Source organism: Rhinatrema bivittatum, chromosome 8 (assembly GCF_901001135.1).
Source record: "Rhinatrema bivittatum chromosome 8, aRhiBiv1.1, whole genome shotgun sequence".
NCBI lineage: Eukaryota > Metazoa > Chordata > Amphibia > Gymnophiona > Rhinatrematidae > Rhinatrema > Rhinatrema bivittatum.
The window spans coordinates 169,908,006-169,926,454 of record NC_042622.1 but is presented as its reverse complement, the minus strand read 5'-3'; the positions used below and the strand labels follow the sequence as shown (position 1 = coordinate 169,926,454).

Sequence of the window (18,449 nt, the reverse complement as noted above, 5' to 3'; positions counted from 1 at the left end):
ACCCCCACCCTCTTACAGTGGGATATATATAGTAGAGATGTGATTCAGCCGAACCTTTTGGTTCAGCCTTCGTTATCGGCCCACTGCGGGAAATTTCGTTTACCGCGGTTCGGGCTGAGTTTTTTTTCGGTTCGGGACAACCGAAAAAAAACCCCCACCCCAACCCTTCAGATTTAATTAATTACAACCCCTCCAAAACGTACCAAAAGTCCCGGGTGGTCCAGCGAGGGTCCCGGGAGCGATCTCCCGCTCTCAGGCCATCAGCTACCAGTAAACAAAATGGCGCTGTGGCCCTTTGCTCTTACCATGTGACAGGGGCTATCGGTGCCATTGGCCCTGTCTGTCACATGGTGGGAGCAAATAGCATGGACCATCCATTGCTCCTACCTTGTGACAGGGGCTGACCAATGGCACCGATAGCCTGTCACATGGTAAGGGCAAAGGGCCATCGGCGCCATTTTGATTAGTAGCAGCTGATGGTCCGAGAGGGGGAGATCGCTCCCGGGACCCCGCTGGAATACCAGGGACTTTCGGTAAGTCTTTGGGGGGGGGGGTTCAGGCAAGTCTTGGGGGGGTTGCAATTAATTAAATTTGAAGGGTTGGGGTGGGATTGGGTTTTTTTGGAGTTTTTTTTAATGTGCCCTTTCTCCTCCCCAAAAAACAATAAGAGAATCGCACAAAATTTCATGGGTTTTCCTATCTTTTCGTCAGCCCTCCGAAATGCAACAAAATAGGAAATATCATCTATATTTCCTATTTTGTCGCAAACGAATGCAAATCCCTAATATATAGTGTCAGATTGTCTCTTTAAAAGAATCTCTCTGTCTCTCTCCCTCCCTCCCCCACCCCCACTGTCAAAATCTCCAGACTTGTGCCTCACCAGGACCTGTGCATGTTGCCATGGTCAGCCTTTCAAAATTCAGGATTTATGCACACAGCCCACATATGTGAGGATGGGGTTGTTTTTGTGTGAACAATGCTTTTAAAATCTACCTGCTAGTGGGGTTCAAAAGAGGACTAGACAAGTTCCTGCTGTAAAACATAAGAGTTATTAGCCAGACAGCCTTGGGAAAGCCAGCGCTTATCCCTGGGAGAGTGATACAAGAAACAAATCCATTATGGAGATGATGGGTACTCGTGCTCAGACTGGCCAATGTCGGAGACAGAATGCTGGGCCTGATGGACCTTGGTCTAACCCAGCATGACATTTCTTATGTTCTTACCTGTCCCTCCAACCATCCAGTATAAAATGTTAAATATCACTGCTGTAATGAATTAGCTTCCCTGTAACTCCAGTTTGCTTTATTTTAAGAAGGACCTTGAGGAGGCTTCATAGTTGAAGTGATTGGCACAAGGATACAGATTCAGTCGGTTCTAAGACTGGAGGGCTCAGGCAATCGGCACAGTTGAGAAGTAGCCTAGTGGTTAGCACAGTGGGCTAAAAACAGGGTTCAAATCCCACTACCACTCCTTGTGACCTTTGGCAAGTCTCTTTACCCTCCGTTGCCTCAGGTACAAACTTAGATTCTAAGCCTTCTGGGGATAGGGAAATGCCTACAGTACTGAATGTAATCTACTTTGCAGTGCCTGAAAAAGTGGAATATAAATCAAATACTACAGAGCCTATCACATCTAGGACTAGAGATAGGGCACAGTGATACAGAGCTTATCACCTCTAGGACTGGAGGGCACAGGAATACAGAGCTTATCACCTCTAGGACCGGAGGGTGCGGGGATACAGAGCTTATCACCTCTAGGACCGGAGGGTGCGGGGATACAGAGCTTATCACCTCTAGGTCCGGAGGGTGCAGGGATACAGAGCTTATCACCTCTAGGACCGGAGGGTGCGGGGATACAGAGCTTATCACCTCTAGGACTGGAGGGCACAGGAATACAGAGCTTATCACCTCTAGGACCGGAGGGTGCGGGGATACAGAGCTTATCACCTCTAGGACCGGAGGGTGCGGGGATACAGAGCTTATCACCTCTAGGACCGGAGGGTGCGGGGATACAGAATTTATCACCTCTAGGACCGGAGGGTGCGGGGATACAGAGCTTATCACCTCTAGGACCGGAGGATGCGGGGATACAGAGCTTATCACCTCTAGGACCGGAGGGTGCGGGGATACAGAGCTTATCACCTCTAGGACCGGAGGGTGCGGGGATACAGAGCTTATCACCTCTAGGACCGGAGGGTACGGGGATACAGAATTTATCTCTAGGACTGGTGGGTTCATGGGACGAGCACAGGTATACAGAGCCTTTGATATTTATAGCTGGAGGGCTTAGGAGATGGGTGTAGAAGGATACACAGCCCATCACATTTAAGACTGGAAGGCTCATGGGAGGAGCATAGGGACATAAGCTTGTCATCTTTAGAGCTGAAGGGTTTAGGGGATGGATGCAGGGAGGAGACAGAGCACATCATATCTCTAGGACTGGTTGGCAAACTAGGCTGACTAAACTTATATTTGGTGTCTTCTGACTGAATGGCAGATCTGTGTTCATATGTGCAGAGCTTCAATGATCGCTGAACCTGGCCTGAAAATGGCTCCAACAGTTTTACTCACCTCTATTTTTCCTGACTTTGCTGCCAGCTTCAGTGGTGTTAACCCTTTCCAGTTTGCTATCTCCTCCAACTTCAGTGTTGGGTACAGTTTTGCAGCCGACTTTAAGATGTCATCGTACATCCTGGTTATAAACCTGGTGTTTTCTTCTGTGTCATCAGCTACCATCACCAGGGCATGGAGGACTGTGTTACCCTGGGAATCCCGGGCGGCAAGGTCAGCTCTTCGGTAAGGGTTCTCCAGTAGGAAGCTGACTATGTGAGGTTGGTTGGTGCAGGCAGCCAAGGAGAGAGGAAGTTCTCCTAGAAAACAGGAAAGGATTTAGACTGATAAGAGAAGTGATTCTCTGGTGCTGTACAGTTATAAAATATCATGCAGAACTTTGATATTATCCTAGTCATGATATTTTCTCAGACACTAAGGCTGCTGGATGCCACTTGGACTAGTTAAAGATACATAAGGTGTTTAGGAATTCAGCAAGCAGCAGGATCCCAGCACTGACACCATTCAAATACACTGATCCTGAGCCAGCTGCTGATTCTGTGGTGATGACATACCAAAATAAAAGCCAATGCCCTTTTTCTTTGGTTTGAAGAAGTCTCCGTCTGCTTTCATATGAACATCTGCTCCGTTCTCCATCAGCAGTTTCACCAGATCCAGGTTCCGTCTCTCTACAGCGATGTGCAGAGCTGTCTGGCCTGGGGAGACAGCAGAAATCAGAAGGGCAAATTACTTCTGGAGTCAAAGTCCCACAAGAACTGCCAGTGTTGGAGGATCTCTCAAATTCATGAGCGCAGGTACAGCACAGGAGTCTGAGCTGAAAAACACTGGGTCACCCAGTGGACAGAGCCTTGGTGCAAAGGATATTCAGGCTCTCATCCTGGAATGCCTCAGGGTTTTTTAGACCTGAATCAGTTGTTACAGTTGTTGAGCTGTAAAAGTGCTGTGTTGTGCTATAATGTGTTGTGCCAAGCTAGACTCTTGCCATACAGGCTTATGCTATTCTCTTCATTGCATTGCCATTATCTGTTTCTTAATTACTTCTTGTGGCTCTCCCAACAGGGAAGGGATTACTCAGACCTAATGGAATGGAATGGGCTCAAAGAGGTGGAGACAGAATTCAGATATTACTGACATCATCATGCATTAAATCTTTTATGGAGCAAGAAGATGAATTCCTAGCAGCTTGGAAAATGTATGAGAGGTTCCTATTACTTGGTCACAGCTGATATTCACAGTCTGAGTGCACTCAGAAAGAAAAATGTTTTAAAGCATTTTTAAACCTGTAAAAAGTGCAATGGGAGCCTCACCCCTTGCTGCCACTAGTCTCAGGAATTCTGGATTGCTTTTGTTCCTTTCAGTGCATGCAATTACAATTAATATGCAGTAAATTAAATGAATATGTGACAAAACAAAAAATGAAACAAAGCAAAACAAACTTTTCAGCTGCACACATTTGCTTTGCATAGGGATTCCCTCTCTTTTGTATTGCATCATACAGTTCGCTATTATGCTACGTTTTTATTGATAAATACTGCTCTTTCTATCTGACATTTGGTTTCCCATGTAGTTCTTCCCGGATACAGGGGTGCATGTGCATGAAAGTTGTGTTTGAGGACATGTGTACAGTGCTGGTCCCAATAGTGTATTTGCTATATTTATGTAAGAATGTGAACCCTGGGCTGAGATGAGAGGTGTCTCCACCCACAGGGAGGAGCCCTGTGAGCCTCACTGTCAGCAGGCACAGTCTCAGTGGCGTGGTACACAGCTAGAAGTGGAGCCTTTATTATAGATAAAGGAAACAGTAATGTCCACAGAAATGCAGATGTAGTAGTACAGTCCTGAGCAATGGGAAATGCCCAGAGTGAGGCCACAGATGAGAAGATCCGGTAGTGTCCCACAGTGTGGGGTACACCGGGGATCCCCTCTGACGAGTGTAGGCACCTCAGGAACACAGATCCGGTAGTGGTCCGCAGAGCGGGGTATGCTGGGAATGTCCGTACAGTAGATGTTGAAGAACTGGTAGAAATGCCGGAACCCGGAAGTGGCTCCCGTAGTTGATGTGTAGATATTTTGCAGAGCAGGAAAGCTGAATGACTTCTTATTGAAGAAAGACGGTAGTGGCCCGGGGTTCGGGATACACCGCGTGGAATCCTCAGTACAGTTCATAAAGAAGAAGTCAGTAGAGATGCTCACAATAGATGGTTCCTGGAGAAAGAGAAAGACCTGAGAAGCAGGTCGTTGTAGTCAGGCAGATAGGCCCTCCGAGGAGCGGATAGCTGGGAACACAGGGGAGACCCCGAGGAGCGGGTACTCAGAGCGTTTAGATGCCAAAACCAAGTCAGGAACAGGACGTCCTTGAATGAGGAGAATTCAGCAAGAGAGAACTCCTTGCTAACTCAAAGAAGGCAAGGGCTGGTCGGATTAAATACCCAAGCGGGTTGACGCCATCGGGAGGGGACGCCCCCGAGGTTTCCCGCCATGACGTCTTCAAAGGAGGCCCTTGCAAGCGCACGAGCGCCTAGGTAATTCCAGATCCAAGATGGCGGTGGGCAGCACCCACGCCGTCCCGGGAACACCGGAGAGGTCGGCGGGGATCGGCAGAGACCGCCATTCTGCCCAGACTTGATGGAGCGAGGGAAAAAAAGAGTTGAGCATGAGAGGTCGCAGCCGTCTGCAACCGACAGGCATAACAGTATTCTTGTGTGAGTGACTGTGAGTAGAGAGATCTAGGAGTGAGGAAGGGGGGGGGGACGTATATATTGTTGTGAGAGTGATTGTGAGTGGAGAGAGCCAAGAGTGAGGAAGGGGAGGGACATATGTGTGTTCTTATGAGAGTGATTATGAGTGGAGAGAACCAGAAGGGATGGGGTACATGTGTGAGAGAGTGACTGTGCATGGAAAGAGCCAGGAGGGAGGAAAGAAAGAGGAGGAGGGACATGTGTGTATTCTTCTGAGAGTGATTGTGAATGGAGAGAGCCAAGAATGAGGAGAGGGGGAGGCGCATGTGTGTATTCTTGTGAGAGTGATTGTGAATGGAGGGAGGAAGGGAAGGAGGAGGGACATGTGTATATTCTTGTGAGTAAAGAGAACCAGAAGGGAGGGGGCATATGTGTGAGAGTGACTGTGAGTGGAGAGCCAGGAGGAAGTGGGGGGCATGTGTATGAAAGTGATTGTGAGTGGAGAGAGCTGGGAGGAAGGAAGGGAAGGTGGGCATGTGTGTATTCTTGTGAGAGAGATTGTGAATGGAGAGAGCCAGGAGAGAGGAGAGGGAGAGACATGTGTGTTCTTGTGAGAGTGATTATGAGTTGAGAGAACCAGCAGGGCGGGGAACATGTGTGAGAGAGTGACTGTGCATGGAAAGAGCCAGGAAGAAGGAGAGGAAGGGGGAGGGACATGTGTGTATTCTTGTGTGAGTGACTGTAAGTAGAAAGGTCTAGGAGTGAGGAAGTGGGGGACATGTGTATATTCTTGTAAGAGTGATTGTGAGTGGAAAGAACCTGGAATGAGGAGGGAGGAGACATGTGTGTGTTCTTGTGAGAGTGATTATGAGTGAAGAGAACCAGAAGGGAGGAGGGACATGTGTGTGAAAGAGTGACTGTGTATGGAGAGAGCCAGGTGGGAGGAAGGGAAGGGGGAGGGACATGTGTGTATTCTTGTGAGAGTGATTGTGAATGGAGAGAGCTGGGAGGGAGGAGGGGGAGACATGCATGTGTTCTTGTGAGAGTGATTATGACTGGGGAGACCAGGAGGGAGGAGGAACACGTGTGAGAGAGTGACTGTGCGTGGAGAGAGCCGAGAGGGAGGAAAGAAAGGGGGAGGGACATGTTTGTATTCTTGTATGAGTGACTGTGAGTAGACAGATCTAGAAGCAAGGAAGGGGGGAACATGTGAACATTCTTGTGAGAGTGATTGTGAGTGGAGAGAACCAGGAGGGAGGAAGGGAAGGGGTGTATGTTTGTATTCTTGTGTGAGTGATTGTGAGTAGAGCGAGAGTGGAGAGATCGAGGAGTGAGCAAGGCAGAGGGGGGACGTGTATATTCTTGTGAGAATGATTGTGAATGGAGAGAGCTGGGAAGGAGGAAGGGAATGGGTTATGTATGTACTCTTGTGAGAATGATTGTGAATGGAGAGAGCTGGGAGGGAGGAAGGGAAGGGAATGGGTTATGTGTGTACTCTTGTGAGAATGATTGTGAATGGAGAGAGCTGGGAGGGAGGAAGGGAATGGGGTATGTGTGTACTCTTGTGAGAATGATTGTGAATGGAGAGAGCTGGGAAGGAGGAAGGGAATGGGTTATGTGTGTACTCTTGTGAGAATGATTGTGAATGGAGAGAGCTGGGAGGGAGGAAGGGAAGGGGAGTATTTGTGTATTCTTGTGAGATGACTGTGCATGATGGCAGGGATTGTCAATGGTGTTTTCCAACAGACAAGGGCTGTATCATCTCTATAAAAGGGTAATAAATGGTTCCAAATTGAACTTTTTTGCAATTTTTCCCGGAGACTTTTTCAGCATAATTTTGTATAACAGGATAAGAAAAGAAAAACCATTTTTTTTTCTCCCAAAGGAATTATTGGTGCTGCACAGGCAGCAGGGACCCCTTTTGATTTACTCCCTCTTTGAGCGAGAGGGAATCTGTTTGGGGTGAAGGCCTCAGAGAGGTGTATATAATGACATATTTAGATAGGTGAATCACTGCTTGTTGGCAGAGGTGGAGATGGAGGGATCCCAGTAATGGAACGTACTGACAGATTCTGTCTCCAGCGCACTCCAAATATCCTTATGTCGGGACTTCCAGAAAACCTTTTAAAGAATTTAAAAAAACAGTGGATGGCGATCGGATATTCCCTTTTGAGACTGTAGATATTCAGTAATACTTGATCTTGGCCACTGTTTGTCCCCTGGAGGTCCAAACAGCCAGGGGTTAAAGGAGCCCATAGTTTGTACAAGATGCAATCTCAGGGCGCAGCTCTGCTTGGGGTGAAGGAGGAGAGCACAGAGCTACTTGGAAAAACTTTCAACCAAAATAGTAATTGAAATGCAGGAGCCGCAAAGTCATTTACTTAAAACAAACAGACTGGTTTGTTTAGTAGGAATTCTTTTAATAATCACAATAGAGACATTCATTCTGAGCATGCAGTCGCACATAGAGGTGCCTAGGATCCACCCTCTGAATACACCAAGAAAATTGTGCAGTGCAGTGTCTGTTATTACATGCCCTTCTTTCCTCCCACCTAGATTATACACTCTTCAGGGCAGGGACTCCCTTCATCCAATCTTTCACTGCAGCTGTATTGTCTCAGCCATGTTATTATGGCCGTGAGAGCATACACCGTCAATGTTGTAAGAAATAGAATAATAAAAAACTAATAACAATAATGAGGGGCTTCTCGAGCAATTGAGCAATGTCTTCTGTAAGTATTGTCTATCAAAATCAACAACAAAGGTAAAGCAAGACTGAATGAGCCGCCTCGTGAGAGATGGGCAATACTGTGAAGTGTACCCAGGTTCACATTCTGACTCGAAGATCAAGAAGCAGAAATTCAAGTGTGCCTCATGCAGCAGGTGTGTGTGCCTGCATTTACATAAGACCAGAATTCTGTCTCCAACAGTGGCTAATCCGGGTCACATATGTGCCTCATACAGCATGCAGTGTGCATGTGTGTGTGTGTGTGCCTGCATTTATATAAAACCATAATCCTGTCCCAACAGTGGCTAATCCGGGTCACAGGCGCCCAGCTGATCCTGAATGATAAACCATTTCTTGTTGCTCACTCACAGGGGTAACCAGTGGCTTTCCCAAGTCTTTATTTATTTATTATTATTGTTTATATACCAACATTCGATCTGAGATGAGATATCACATCGGTCTTCCTGGCTAATAATATGTTTTGGACTTTTCCAAACTCCTTTTAAAGCCCAATATGCTAGATATCTTGACTGGCAACTAATTCCACAGCTTGATTGTGCATTGAATGAAATAATGTTTTCTCGAATTTGTTTTACATGTGCTACTTTTAAGTTCCAGGGAATGTCCCCTAGACCAGTGGTTCTCAACCTTTTTTCTGTCGGGACACACCTGACAGATGGTTCTCACATGCATGACACACTGAACCCATGATCGTCACAGGGCTAGATGTAAAAGTACAGTTTGCATCCACGGGAACCCCCCCTGGCCCACAATAATGGATGTAAAGCAGAATTATGACATTCCCCATACAACTCACCCTACAAAAAAGATATTCTGGTTCTGGTATCATCTCAATAACAGCAACTCAAACTCCTTCTACTACCAGGCTCAATAGCCCTACTTATGAAAAGACAGCAGTTTACCACCAATGCATGTTCTCTTGAGAAAACACAACAAATAAAACTGATACAAATGCTTACATGCTAGTAAAATATCTCATCTCCGTAACAGACACAGAACCGACCTAACATACTCCCAGGATCTGCAGTTACTGGTATGTACATAAACTAATCCGCACACAGTTACACCTCTATTATGGAATGAACTGAACCAGTAACAACCCTAGCTATGAAAAGGCAACACTACAAATATTAAATCAGGCCCTAAACACCAATACACCTCCTATTAGGAAAACAGATCTAGCAAGCAGCTATAGATCCCCACACAGAAATAATTATAAAACTATACTAATAAGCAGAATAAATGTTTCAAAACAGTTATGAACAGAATAACATCCAACAATTAAAAACTATTAAAAATTCTCCAAACACCAATAAAATATTTTAAAAAAGCAGACACATCACATAATATTAAATAATTTAAATGGCAGTCAATCAAGAAAGATAAACTTAAAAAGCCACCTTTACTTACCCACTCCAGCAGCTCTCCTACTCCTGTCCTCTTCCATGCAGGCCATAGCACACACCAGAAGCAGCAGTAGTGGCTGAAGCTCTATACTCATGGTCCTCTTCCTTAGGGCCCATGACCAGTCTCTCTGTTTCTCACACACACACACCATACCAGTCACATCCCCATGACCAGTTTCTGTCTCTCACACACCAATCATCTCCTAACCAGTCTTTGACACACACACCAATCACCTTCCTGAACAATTTCTCTCATGCCATACACAACACACAGGCTTCTCACTCCCGTGTTCTATCTTACATATATGGGCTTCTCACTCCCATACTGTGTCTTACACACACCCAGGTTTCTCACTCCCATGCTCACTCTCTCCAAATGCACAGGCTTCTCATTCCCATAATCACTTTCTCTCTCTTACACACACAAGCACCAGTCTCTCTCATATTCCCATGCTCGCTCTCTCCACATGCACAGGCTTCTCATTCCCTTAATCACTTTCTTTCACATACACACACCCCAGTCTCTCTCTCTTACACACCATCACCTTACCAACCAGTCTCTCTCTCATGCATGTACACACACACAGGCTTCCCACTCCCATGCTCTCTCTCACATATACAGGCTTCTCAGTCCCATGCTTTCTTTCACACACACCCCCACAACACCAGGCTTCTTACTCCCATGCTTTCTCACATACCCAGATTTCTCACTTCCATGCTTTTTCTCTCTCTCACACACACACACACACACACACACACACACACACCAGTCACCTCCCTGACCAATCTCTCACTCTCTCACACATACTCCAGTCATCTCCCTGACCAGTCACTTTTATTGTCTCTCACATATACACAGATTTTATTTATTTATAGATTCTTTTATACCGCGGTACGTATAGACATACATCACCTCGGTTTACAGATCACCTCTCTGACCAATTTCTCTCAATCACACACATGCTCTCTCTCACACATTTACACACATGCTCTCAAATACATGCTCTCAATCACACACACATTCTCTCACTTACAGGCTGGCTGTCTTCTCTCTCTCTCGCTCACTCCCCCCCCCCCCCCCCCCCCCCCCCCCCCCCGAGCACAAAGAAGAATCCCATCGGCCGTGGGAAGCTTATACTGCTGTCTCCTTTGCTGATTGCCAGTTGCTTCGATTGCTCCGGGCCACGCTACTGCTCGGGGGCTAATACTGCTGCCGCCGCCGCTACTTTTCCATACGGCACAGCTTTCTCCTTCCCGCACACTGCACTGCGTATCACTTCCTGTTCTGGGGCAGGCGCGGGAAGAAGAAAAGTCCAGCCGCGGATGCCACAGCTTCCTCTAACAACTCTGCCGTACCCATTGGGCTTGAACGTGCTGATAGCCCGGCGGCAACGGCAGCAGGAAAGGAAGAGCAGCGGGAGAGACCGGGAACACACGACACACCTGCTGGTGCTTGGCAACACAATGGTGTGTCGCGACACACCGGTGGAGAAGCGCTGCCCTAGACTATAGGCAGCTACTCTTATCATGCCCATTTTATCTCTCTTCTAAAATATCCTGCACCGTCTAACAGGGCAGCATCACAAGGGTCTGAGCACTTGGTGTGCTCTCCAGCAGCAACGCCTGGATTCTGGACTGCAGGCTCTTCCTATGAGCTTACCTCTATAGTGACGGTCTGTGTACCCAGATTTCACCAGCTCCTCCAGGTTGTCTGTTTTCTTGGCTATTTCCAGTAACAAGGGGATGGTGTCATTTTTCCCATTCTTTAGATTCAGCATTGCTTTTAGCAGACAAGTTTTCCCGGTGATTGAATCTGCCAAAGGGAAGGACACATGGAAAGGCATTTCTATGGTATAGATGATTGACCTGTGTCAATGTCATTTCCCTCTCTTCCACAGTCCTGCATAGGAGGGGCAGGAAAGACCTGTGGCCCTTGGCAGGACTGGAACCAAAACAGATATTCTAACACTTCAGCTAAAGGAGTGTCTCTATGATCAGTCAGTAACAATACAACGAACAGATTACTCAGGCCTCCACCCACCAGAAAGGTCACTACTTTACCAGTCCTCCTGAGCATAAGCAATGCATGCTGGCTATGAATTTTTCATGTCATTTCCGACACAGTCTTTGAAGGAAAATTAAGCTGATTAAGGCCACTAGTGGTGTGCCTTGTAAAAAAAAAATATATATCCCCAATCTAGGGTCTCTGCGATTAAAAGGGGACTTAAATGAAGTACAGTGACTGGGAAATTCAACGCTCATTAACATGTCCCATCAGAACCAAGGGGGCTGATGGAGAATGCTTGGACATGCTGGGTAAAGATGCTGAATGAACGTCCATTTGTGACGCAAATGGCGAGAAAGGGAAAACCTTCTCATCGGACTAAGAGGATGTCTTATGCAAGCTGTGAACTGCAACACTGGGACGAAATGTTAGCTTGCTGTGCAGGGGACAGAATGAGTCTGGGATGATCGGGGCTTGGCATCTCGGGGAGGAGAGTGGGGAGGGGGGCGGTTACCTCTGAATTCTGAGTTTGTCAGAAGTTTCATGGTCCTGCGCAAGTAGTCCAGAAGGCCTCCCAGCTCCTCCGTGTCCTCCCTCACCACGGCGTCGTAGATCCTCTGCCGCGTGTATACGTCTAGCGCCTTCTTCGAAGAATCCCTTTTTGTGGCAGAATAAATTGCAGATTATTCTAGAACCTCTTAAAAGAACCATATTAAAACTGCACCAAGGAGCAATGGAGAAAGCCTCCAAGAACGTTTCAGTCATGGGTAGGGATTTGCCTGTAAACTACTTTCCACAATTTCATAATTCAACTTATGCAAAAAAAGGTTCACCCGGGGGGAAGAAAAAACTCACTGGAATTTTTTAAATGACTTCACACTGAAGGGTGCAAGAAGTCTTTAAGTTCTGATAGGCCATTGACTTGTCCCGCCAATAAAATATCATGAAATCAAAGACAGAAAAAAGGGAAATAAATCCTAGAAATACGTCAAATCATAGGAAATGCTGAATCCCACAAGAGCAGATTTCCGAAAGATTTTTTCATATGGATCGCTCTCTCCCGGCACAGGATTGTGGATGACTGCCTACACTTCCAAGCTCCTGAGAGAGAGAGATACGGTGGCAGAAGTGGAACAACGATGCCAACTTTCCTGCCAATGCAACAGAGTGGGCACCTCAGTATCCGGTTATTGTGACAAAAAAAAGAAAAAAAGCAGTAACATAATATCATTCAGTGATGTGCTATATCAGCTTCGTATCAAGGGACCTCCCTCCTGCACTGTACTCACTGAAATATTTGATTAAAACTAACCCTTAAGGTAAGCAGGGGCACCCCTGTGGACTCCTCCGACACGTCACTGGCCCAGACTGTATCATGGGCTTCTTCCCGCCAGGACCCATCCTTCCACAGAGAGCACGATGCAGCTTAAGAGCCAGGGGTGCTGCATGGTATACAAAGCCTGTCATTGTCTGCAGTTTACGCACAGAATCCAGCCCCCAGTGTGACTTCTCTTCCAAAAGCAGCAGAGCTGGGGAGCTGCTCTGATGTCACAAACAAAGAACAGTGGAGTCTGCGTGCAGGAAGTGTCCCGCTCAAGTGCTCTAATGCTGGCAGGAAGTGGAATCTATAGGGTGAGGCTGAACTGCATAACTGATGCCTTAGCTTGGTTAGTTCTAATTGTAGATGCATAAATTAAGATTTGGCCTGCTTCAAGTAAGTTGGGAACGGAGATATTTCATGAAGTAGATCATTTCTGACCACAATCTTAGCCTATTAAAAAGAAAAAAAAGAATAAATGCTATGATTGTAGTGTGGTGTGCTAAAGGGCCTACATGAGGCTGCTGGTAGCCCAAAAATCACCACACCCAGCCCAAATACTTGTGCTCTGGTTTAAGGGTTGAGGTTGGTCATGGGTGAAGACAGCTGTCAGCACACGTTCTCCCTCCCATGCTCCAAAAATATCATCTTAAACTCTCCTCATCTTTAGCTGTTGCAAGACTCCCTGAGTCTTTATCTTCATTAAAATGTATGAATCGCCTGCAGGATATCAGCAATGTCTACATACACAATCAAAAAAGCAGAAATTCACCGCAATAATCATAGACGAAATAAACCTTAAAACAAAGATGGAAAAACATCAATGTCAAAAATTCGCAGGGCTTGGAACTGAACAAATTCCTATAAGACAGGCATTTATTATTAAGCTACTATTTTCTCACAGTTTCCCCTTCCCTCTCCTCTCTTCCCCTGCAATACTTTTGTTGAAGTTTTTTTCTAATTCCCAAGAAATAATTCTTATCCCTTCTACCAGAACCTTATGCGTGTGTGTGTCCCCTGTACCAGAATCTCACATATGTGTCCCCTCTACCAGAAACTCACATATGTGTGTCCCCTCTACCAGAACCTCACACGTCTGTATATGTCCCCTCTACCAGAAACTCACATATGTGTGTCCCCTCTACAGAACCTCACATGTATATGTGTATGTACGTGCGCATGTGTGTCCCCTCTACCAGAACCTCACACATCTGTATGTGTCCCCTCTACCAGAAACTCACGTGTGTCCCCTCTACCAGTACCTCACGTGTGTGTGTGTGTCCCCTCTACCAGAACCTCACGAGTGTGTTCCCTCTGCTTGAACCTCATATACACGTATGTCCCCTTTACCAGAACCTCACGTGTGTGTGCATGTGTGTGTGTGTCTCCTCTAACAGAACTTCACACAAATGTGTCCCCTTTACCAGAACTTCACGTGTGTGCATGTACATGTTTGTGTGTCCCCTCTACCAGAACCTCACATGTGTGTCCCTACCAGAACCTCACATGTGTATGTGTATGTGTATGTATATGTGCATGTGTGACCCCTCTACTAGAACTCATGCATGTGTGCGTGTGTCCTCTCAACCAGAACCTCATATGTAGGTGTGTCCCCTCTACCAGAACGTCACATCTGATTTGTGTGTGTATGTGTGGAAGGGGAGGGCAGAGCAGGGAATGTGTAAAGGGGTTGGCGTGTTGCTTTTCTAATGTAGAACGTCAAGTGCCTTTATCACTTTGCTCCATTTCCTGTCTTACTGCTGCTGCTCCAGCATGGACAGCTGTAATCAAGTGAACTGAAAAACTGCCATGACCCCCGAGCATGGAAGACATCAGTGCAACATAGCCCAGCACACCCAGTCCTCCCTCTTTCCAATGCAGAAAGACTTCCCTTTCCCAAGTGAACCAGCATAAGCTGTTGTAACTGAAAGGGAGCCCTAGCGCCTTACAGATGTAAGCAGGAAGCTTGAAATAAATGTCCTGGCTTAACCCTCCTTTCTGCAGCGTGCTGCAGCAGTCACTGTTAGTTCACAGACATGAATCGGCCATGGCCATCCCATCTACTGCAGGTAACATGGGTATCTGCTGATAACTCACGCCATAAAAAGGACCTTAAGGGTGGCTTGTGCAGAACTGTTGCTTTCTGGTTAAAATCACGTCTCTCACATCTTCAATGACTTGATGACTTACAAAGCTCAGGGGGTATTCGGTCTGGAGGTGACATCATCAGGCACATGCCTTCTTACTGCAGACCCGGATTTAGGAATAGGTAACACTGGTGATTGCCTAGGGCGCCAAAAACCCAGGGCAACTGTGCCAAGGAGGAGCCTGCTCCAGCAAGCCACTTCGACGGGGCACTGCCACAGCCCTCTGGGCGTATAAGAGGCGGGGAAGGGTCTTTCCTCCACTTTCCAATCTCCCCCCCCCCCCCGCCCCCCTCCCCTTCCTATTTTCCAATCTTGCCTATGGGTGCCAAATCCTTAACTCCGGCCCTGCTTACCGACCAATGATGTCATGGCTCCTGAAAGAACTATCCAGAGCTTTGCATTCCTTGTGAGGGAGGTGAGTCACAGCAAAAAGCACAAGGGCCCTGAACATTTTCTTACAGCAAAAAAACCCGAGATCCTTTATATGGGCTACCTACGTGTTTCCATTCTCCTCGACAGTGCCCAGAAATTCCAGGTTGAAGCCAATGGTGTCAGGGAAGCGGTCACTCTCTGGTTGGTACGAGGACTCCATGGGGGCTTTTCCTGTCTCGTCATCACCTTTGCTTTCCTTTGACCTTGGAGGTCTCGAGTCCTTGTCATGGGCTTCCAAAGAAAACTTGTTCTGATCAGCAGGCTCAGACTGCCCCACCTCAGAATCGGAATCAGAATCCGAGTCGGAGACGGAGTTCTGCATGTTCCTTCTGGACGGACGAAGATCTCAGATCTTCAAGGATGCAGCAAGGGTCTGAAGACTTCCAGAGACTGATGTGTGCTAAAAAGAAACAGAGGGGGGGGGGGGGGGGAGGGGGGGAGATAAATGAAAGAGTCACACTCCGGAAGTGCTGCCTGCTGACTTTGTAGCTCTGATATGCAGCTGCAGAAGACAGCGAGCCTGACTCGCTACTTCGACTCTTGTCGTGCAGTGCTAATCTCTGCCCTTTTCTGCATCCGCCCCTGGTTTTTCACATCCCCACCCCTATGCATTCTGGTCTTGGTTGTTGTGATGAAAAGGAGCAGACTGTGAATGCTTGAATGCTGAGGAACTGGACAGGACCATTCTTCTAGAAAGAATGAATGGTTTGGCCTCGACTGGGATCCCTAGCACTAGACTGGCCCTGCCTGAGGAACCTAATCAGAATGATGGGAAAAATCTATTTCTACATGACCTGGAACCAATTCCAACATCTGTTGGGAAGCAAAGTCAAAATCTGGTTTTCCACCCCTAAAAACATCCTTAAAGTGCATGGATTTATCACCGACAGTGCAGTCTGCTTCACTTCAGATCAGCTTTGGAGTGGACTAGAACCAGACTTATCTCTTAGAACCTCTCAGTACTTTCCAGTATCTACCCAATTTCTTTTCTATACAATACTTTTTATGCCTTCTAGCCAATGAGCCACCGATAGAGGGGATACAGCCATACTGTTGTCCTGGGCTCAGCAAATCCACCTCACACCAGGTCAAGTAAAAATGCTGATGCATTCCTGGCTTTGTCCAATTGCTTGCATGGACTTGTTCTGATTTTCTCATTGAGTCCCATAAGAAAAGCAGAACTACAAGTCCCAGCATGCAATGGGTCAAAACCAGGACTGGAGCAGACTGTTCAGTTGATCTGGGGTGAGGTGGCACCCAGTCAGAGGCAATAAAGTACAGAAACTGTGCCAGAGTTCCTCTGAGCCATAGCCAGGACTGACCTACTTCCACAGGTCCAGAGCCCGCCCGGCCAGGGCCAATGCCCACCTAAAGGCTATCAACTTTTTGGAAGGAGTGGGCTGCGGCAGCTGCTGTGCCTATGCCAGGTACCGAGGATGGGGATGGGAGAAGTGCTCCAGGTGCCACTGGACCTCTGGGTCCTCAAGAGTTGCCAGCTGGTTCCAGTTTTTCAGGATTACATTGATCCAGGCCTGATTTTACCCCCACTGTATGCAGGGACTTGTAGTCCTGCTTTTCACAGGGAAATTTAAACTACAAATCCCTGCAGGCAGTGGGGTAAAACCAGGCCTGCAGCAACCTGTCCTGAGAATACTGGAGCAAACCAGCAGCTCCTTGCCTCTATCCTGCTACTGCAGGACTTGCAGAGTCAGGGAGGAGAGTGGGACCCGAATCTCTGGCCCTAAGGAGCTGGAGAGAGGATATGAGTACTGACAGACTCGGTATCAGCAGCAGCCATTCAGGGTGCAGGGAGGGAAGGGGGGCCTACTTTCTCTATCTTTCCTGGGCCCAAGAAGCACCATAACAAGCTTACGGCCTCTGAACACAGGCGCCCTGTGCAGCTGGACTGGAAAATAAAGTTAGGACATAGCAGTAATTATTGGGATTTCTGGCTATTAAAGCTCTTCCTTTTCCTAATGGATTCTGCTCCTCTGGCTGTGAGTTTCCTTCACAAGTGAAAGACTTGTGATTTCATTAGGGAGAAAACTCTTGAGATTGTGAGATGGAAGATTGGAGCTGATGGCAGCTTTTCTTAAGTGCAGCCAGTGAATGATTAGTTAGCATCAGACAGCCGATCGGCCCATCCAGCCTGCCCAGCTGAGATTCCTCCTTGCCGGGTCTCGTCCACTTTGAGTAGATGAGCAAATAAATTCCTGTTCTTAAATCAGCACCAGTTTCCCCACCCCCATATCTTTTCCCCGACCTCGCAACCCTTTTTACCCACTACTGCCCTCTGTTGCCTTACAAGCATTGGCCTCCCTCACCCCAGGCCCCTTGTGGTCTTCTCTTTCAGTTCTTCCCAGACTTAATCCAACACCCGCCTCACCTCCGAGCTTTTTGTTTGTAATGATCCTCACAGCCACCAAAAAACCAGCGAGGATGCTAACCAGAACCTCTGCCTCCTGCCCCCCCATTAGGCTGCTCTCTGCAGGCTAGGCCAGCCTTCTCGGAAGCCCAAGGCGACCATACCCATCTGCCATGCATGGCTTGCACCGGGCCTGACACGGCTTACGCTACAGCTCTGCTGTTAAATAACATTTCCTGAATGGCTTCATAAATATTAAATTATCCTAGAAAATGAAAAGAGAAGTCCAGCGGATGTTATGGTGTTCTGACAATTAGTACATGGGAGGGAGGGGGTGAATATTTGACCAGCTGGATTTAATTGCCAAATGGAAGAACTGAAAGTGATGCATCAGAAACTGTCTAGGCCACCAGCCTGTCGTAATTATTTAAATTGACTCTGACACCGTCTAAAACCTAGGAGCGGGTCTGCTGTACTGTTTAATGACACTTAAGCTGCGGTACACGATATTATGACATGGCCGAGGGTGTGGTGCACTGTGTGTAATATGACAACATGCGATGTACGCCAAGGGTGTGCTACACTGTGTGCTGTGGTGTGAGAGGGTGTGGTCTGGTGTTGTGCAGTAACACACTGGGTGATAACAGGCATGGGTGAAGTCAGTTCTTCACTCAGTGCATCTCAACGTGCCCTGCACCCATACAACGGGACGAACGCAGCAGCAGCACTAAGGCATGGATGGAGTCAGCAAAATGTCTGAGCCTGTAATGACCGAGGAG

General features: G+C 47.3%; 1 protein-coding gene across 1 annotated transcript in view; it reads right to left on the bottom strand.

Moving 5' to 3' along the window:
* The window catches only part of LOC115096548 (transient receptor potential cation channel subfamily V member 1-like), a 47,883-nt gene that overhangs the window by 27,987 nt on the left and 1,447 nt on the right, over positions 1 to 18,449 (bottom strand). Inside the window, exons 2-6 of the mRNA XM_029611312.1 lie at positions 15,371 to 15,705; positions 11,923 to 12,065; positions 11,064 to 11,216; positions 3,125 to 3,265; positions 2,571 to 2,869 (exon numbers count right to left, since the gene is read on the bottom strand). Of these exons, the coding sequence (XP_029467172.1) occupies positions 2,571 to 2,869; positions 3,125 to 3,265; positions 11,064 to 11,216; positions 11,923 to 12,065; positions 15,371 to 15,627 (993 nt within the window). The 5' untranslated portion in view covers positions 15,628 to 15,705. The remainder of the gene's footprint in view (positions 1 to 2,570; positions 2,870 to 3,124; positions 3,266 to 11,063; positions 11,217 to 11,922; positions 12,066 to 15,370; positions 15,706 to 18,449) is intronic.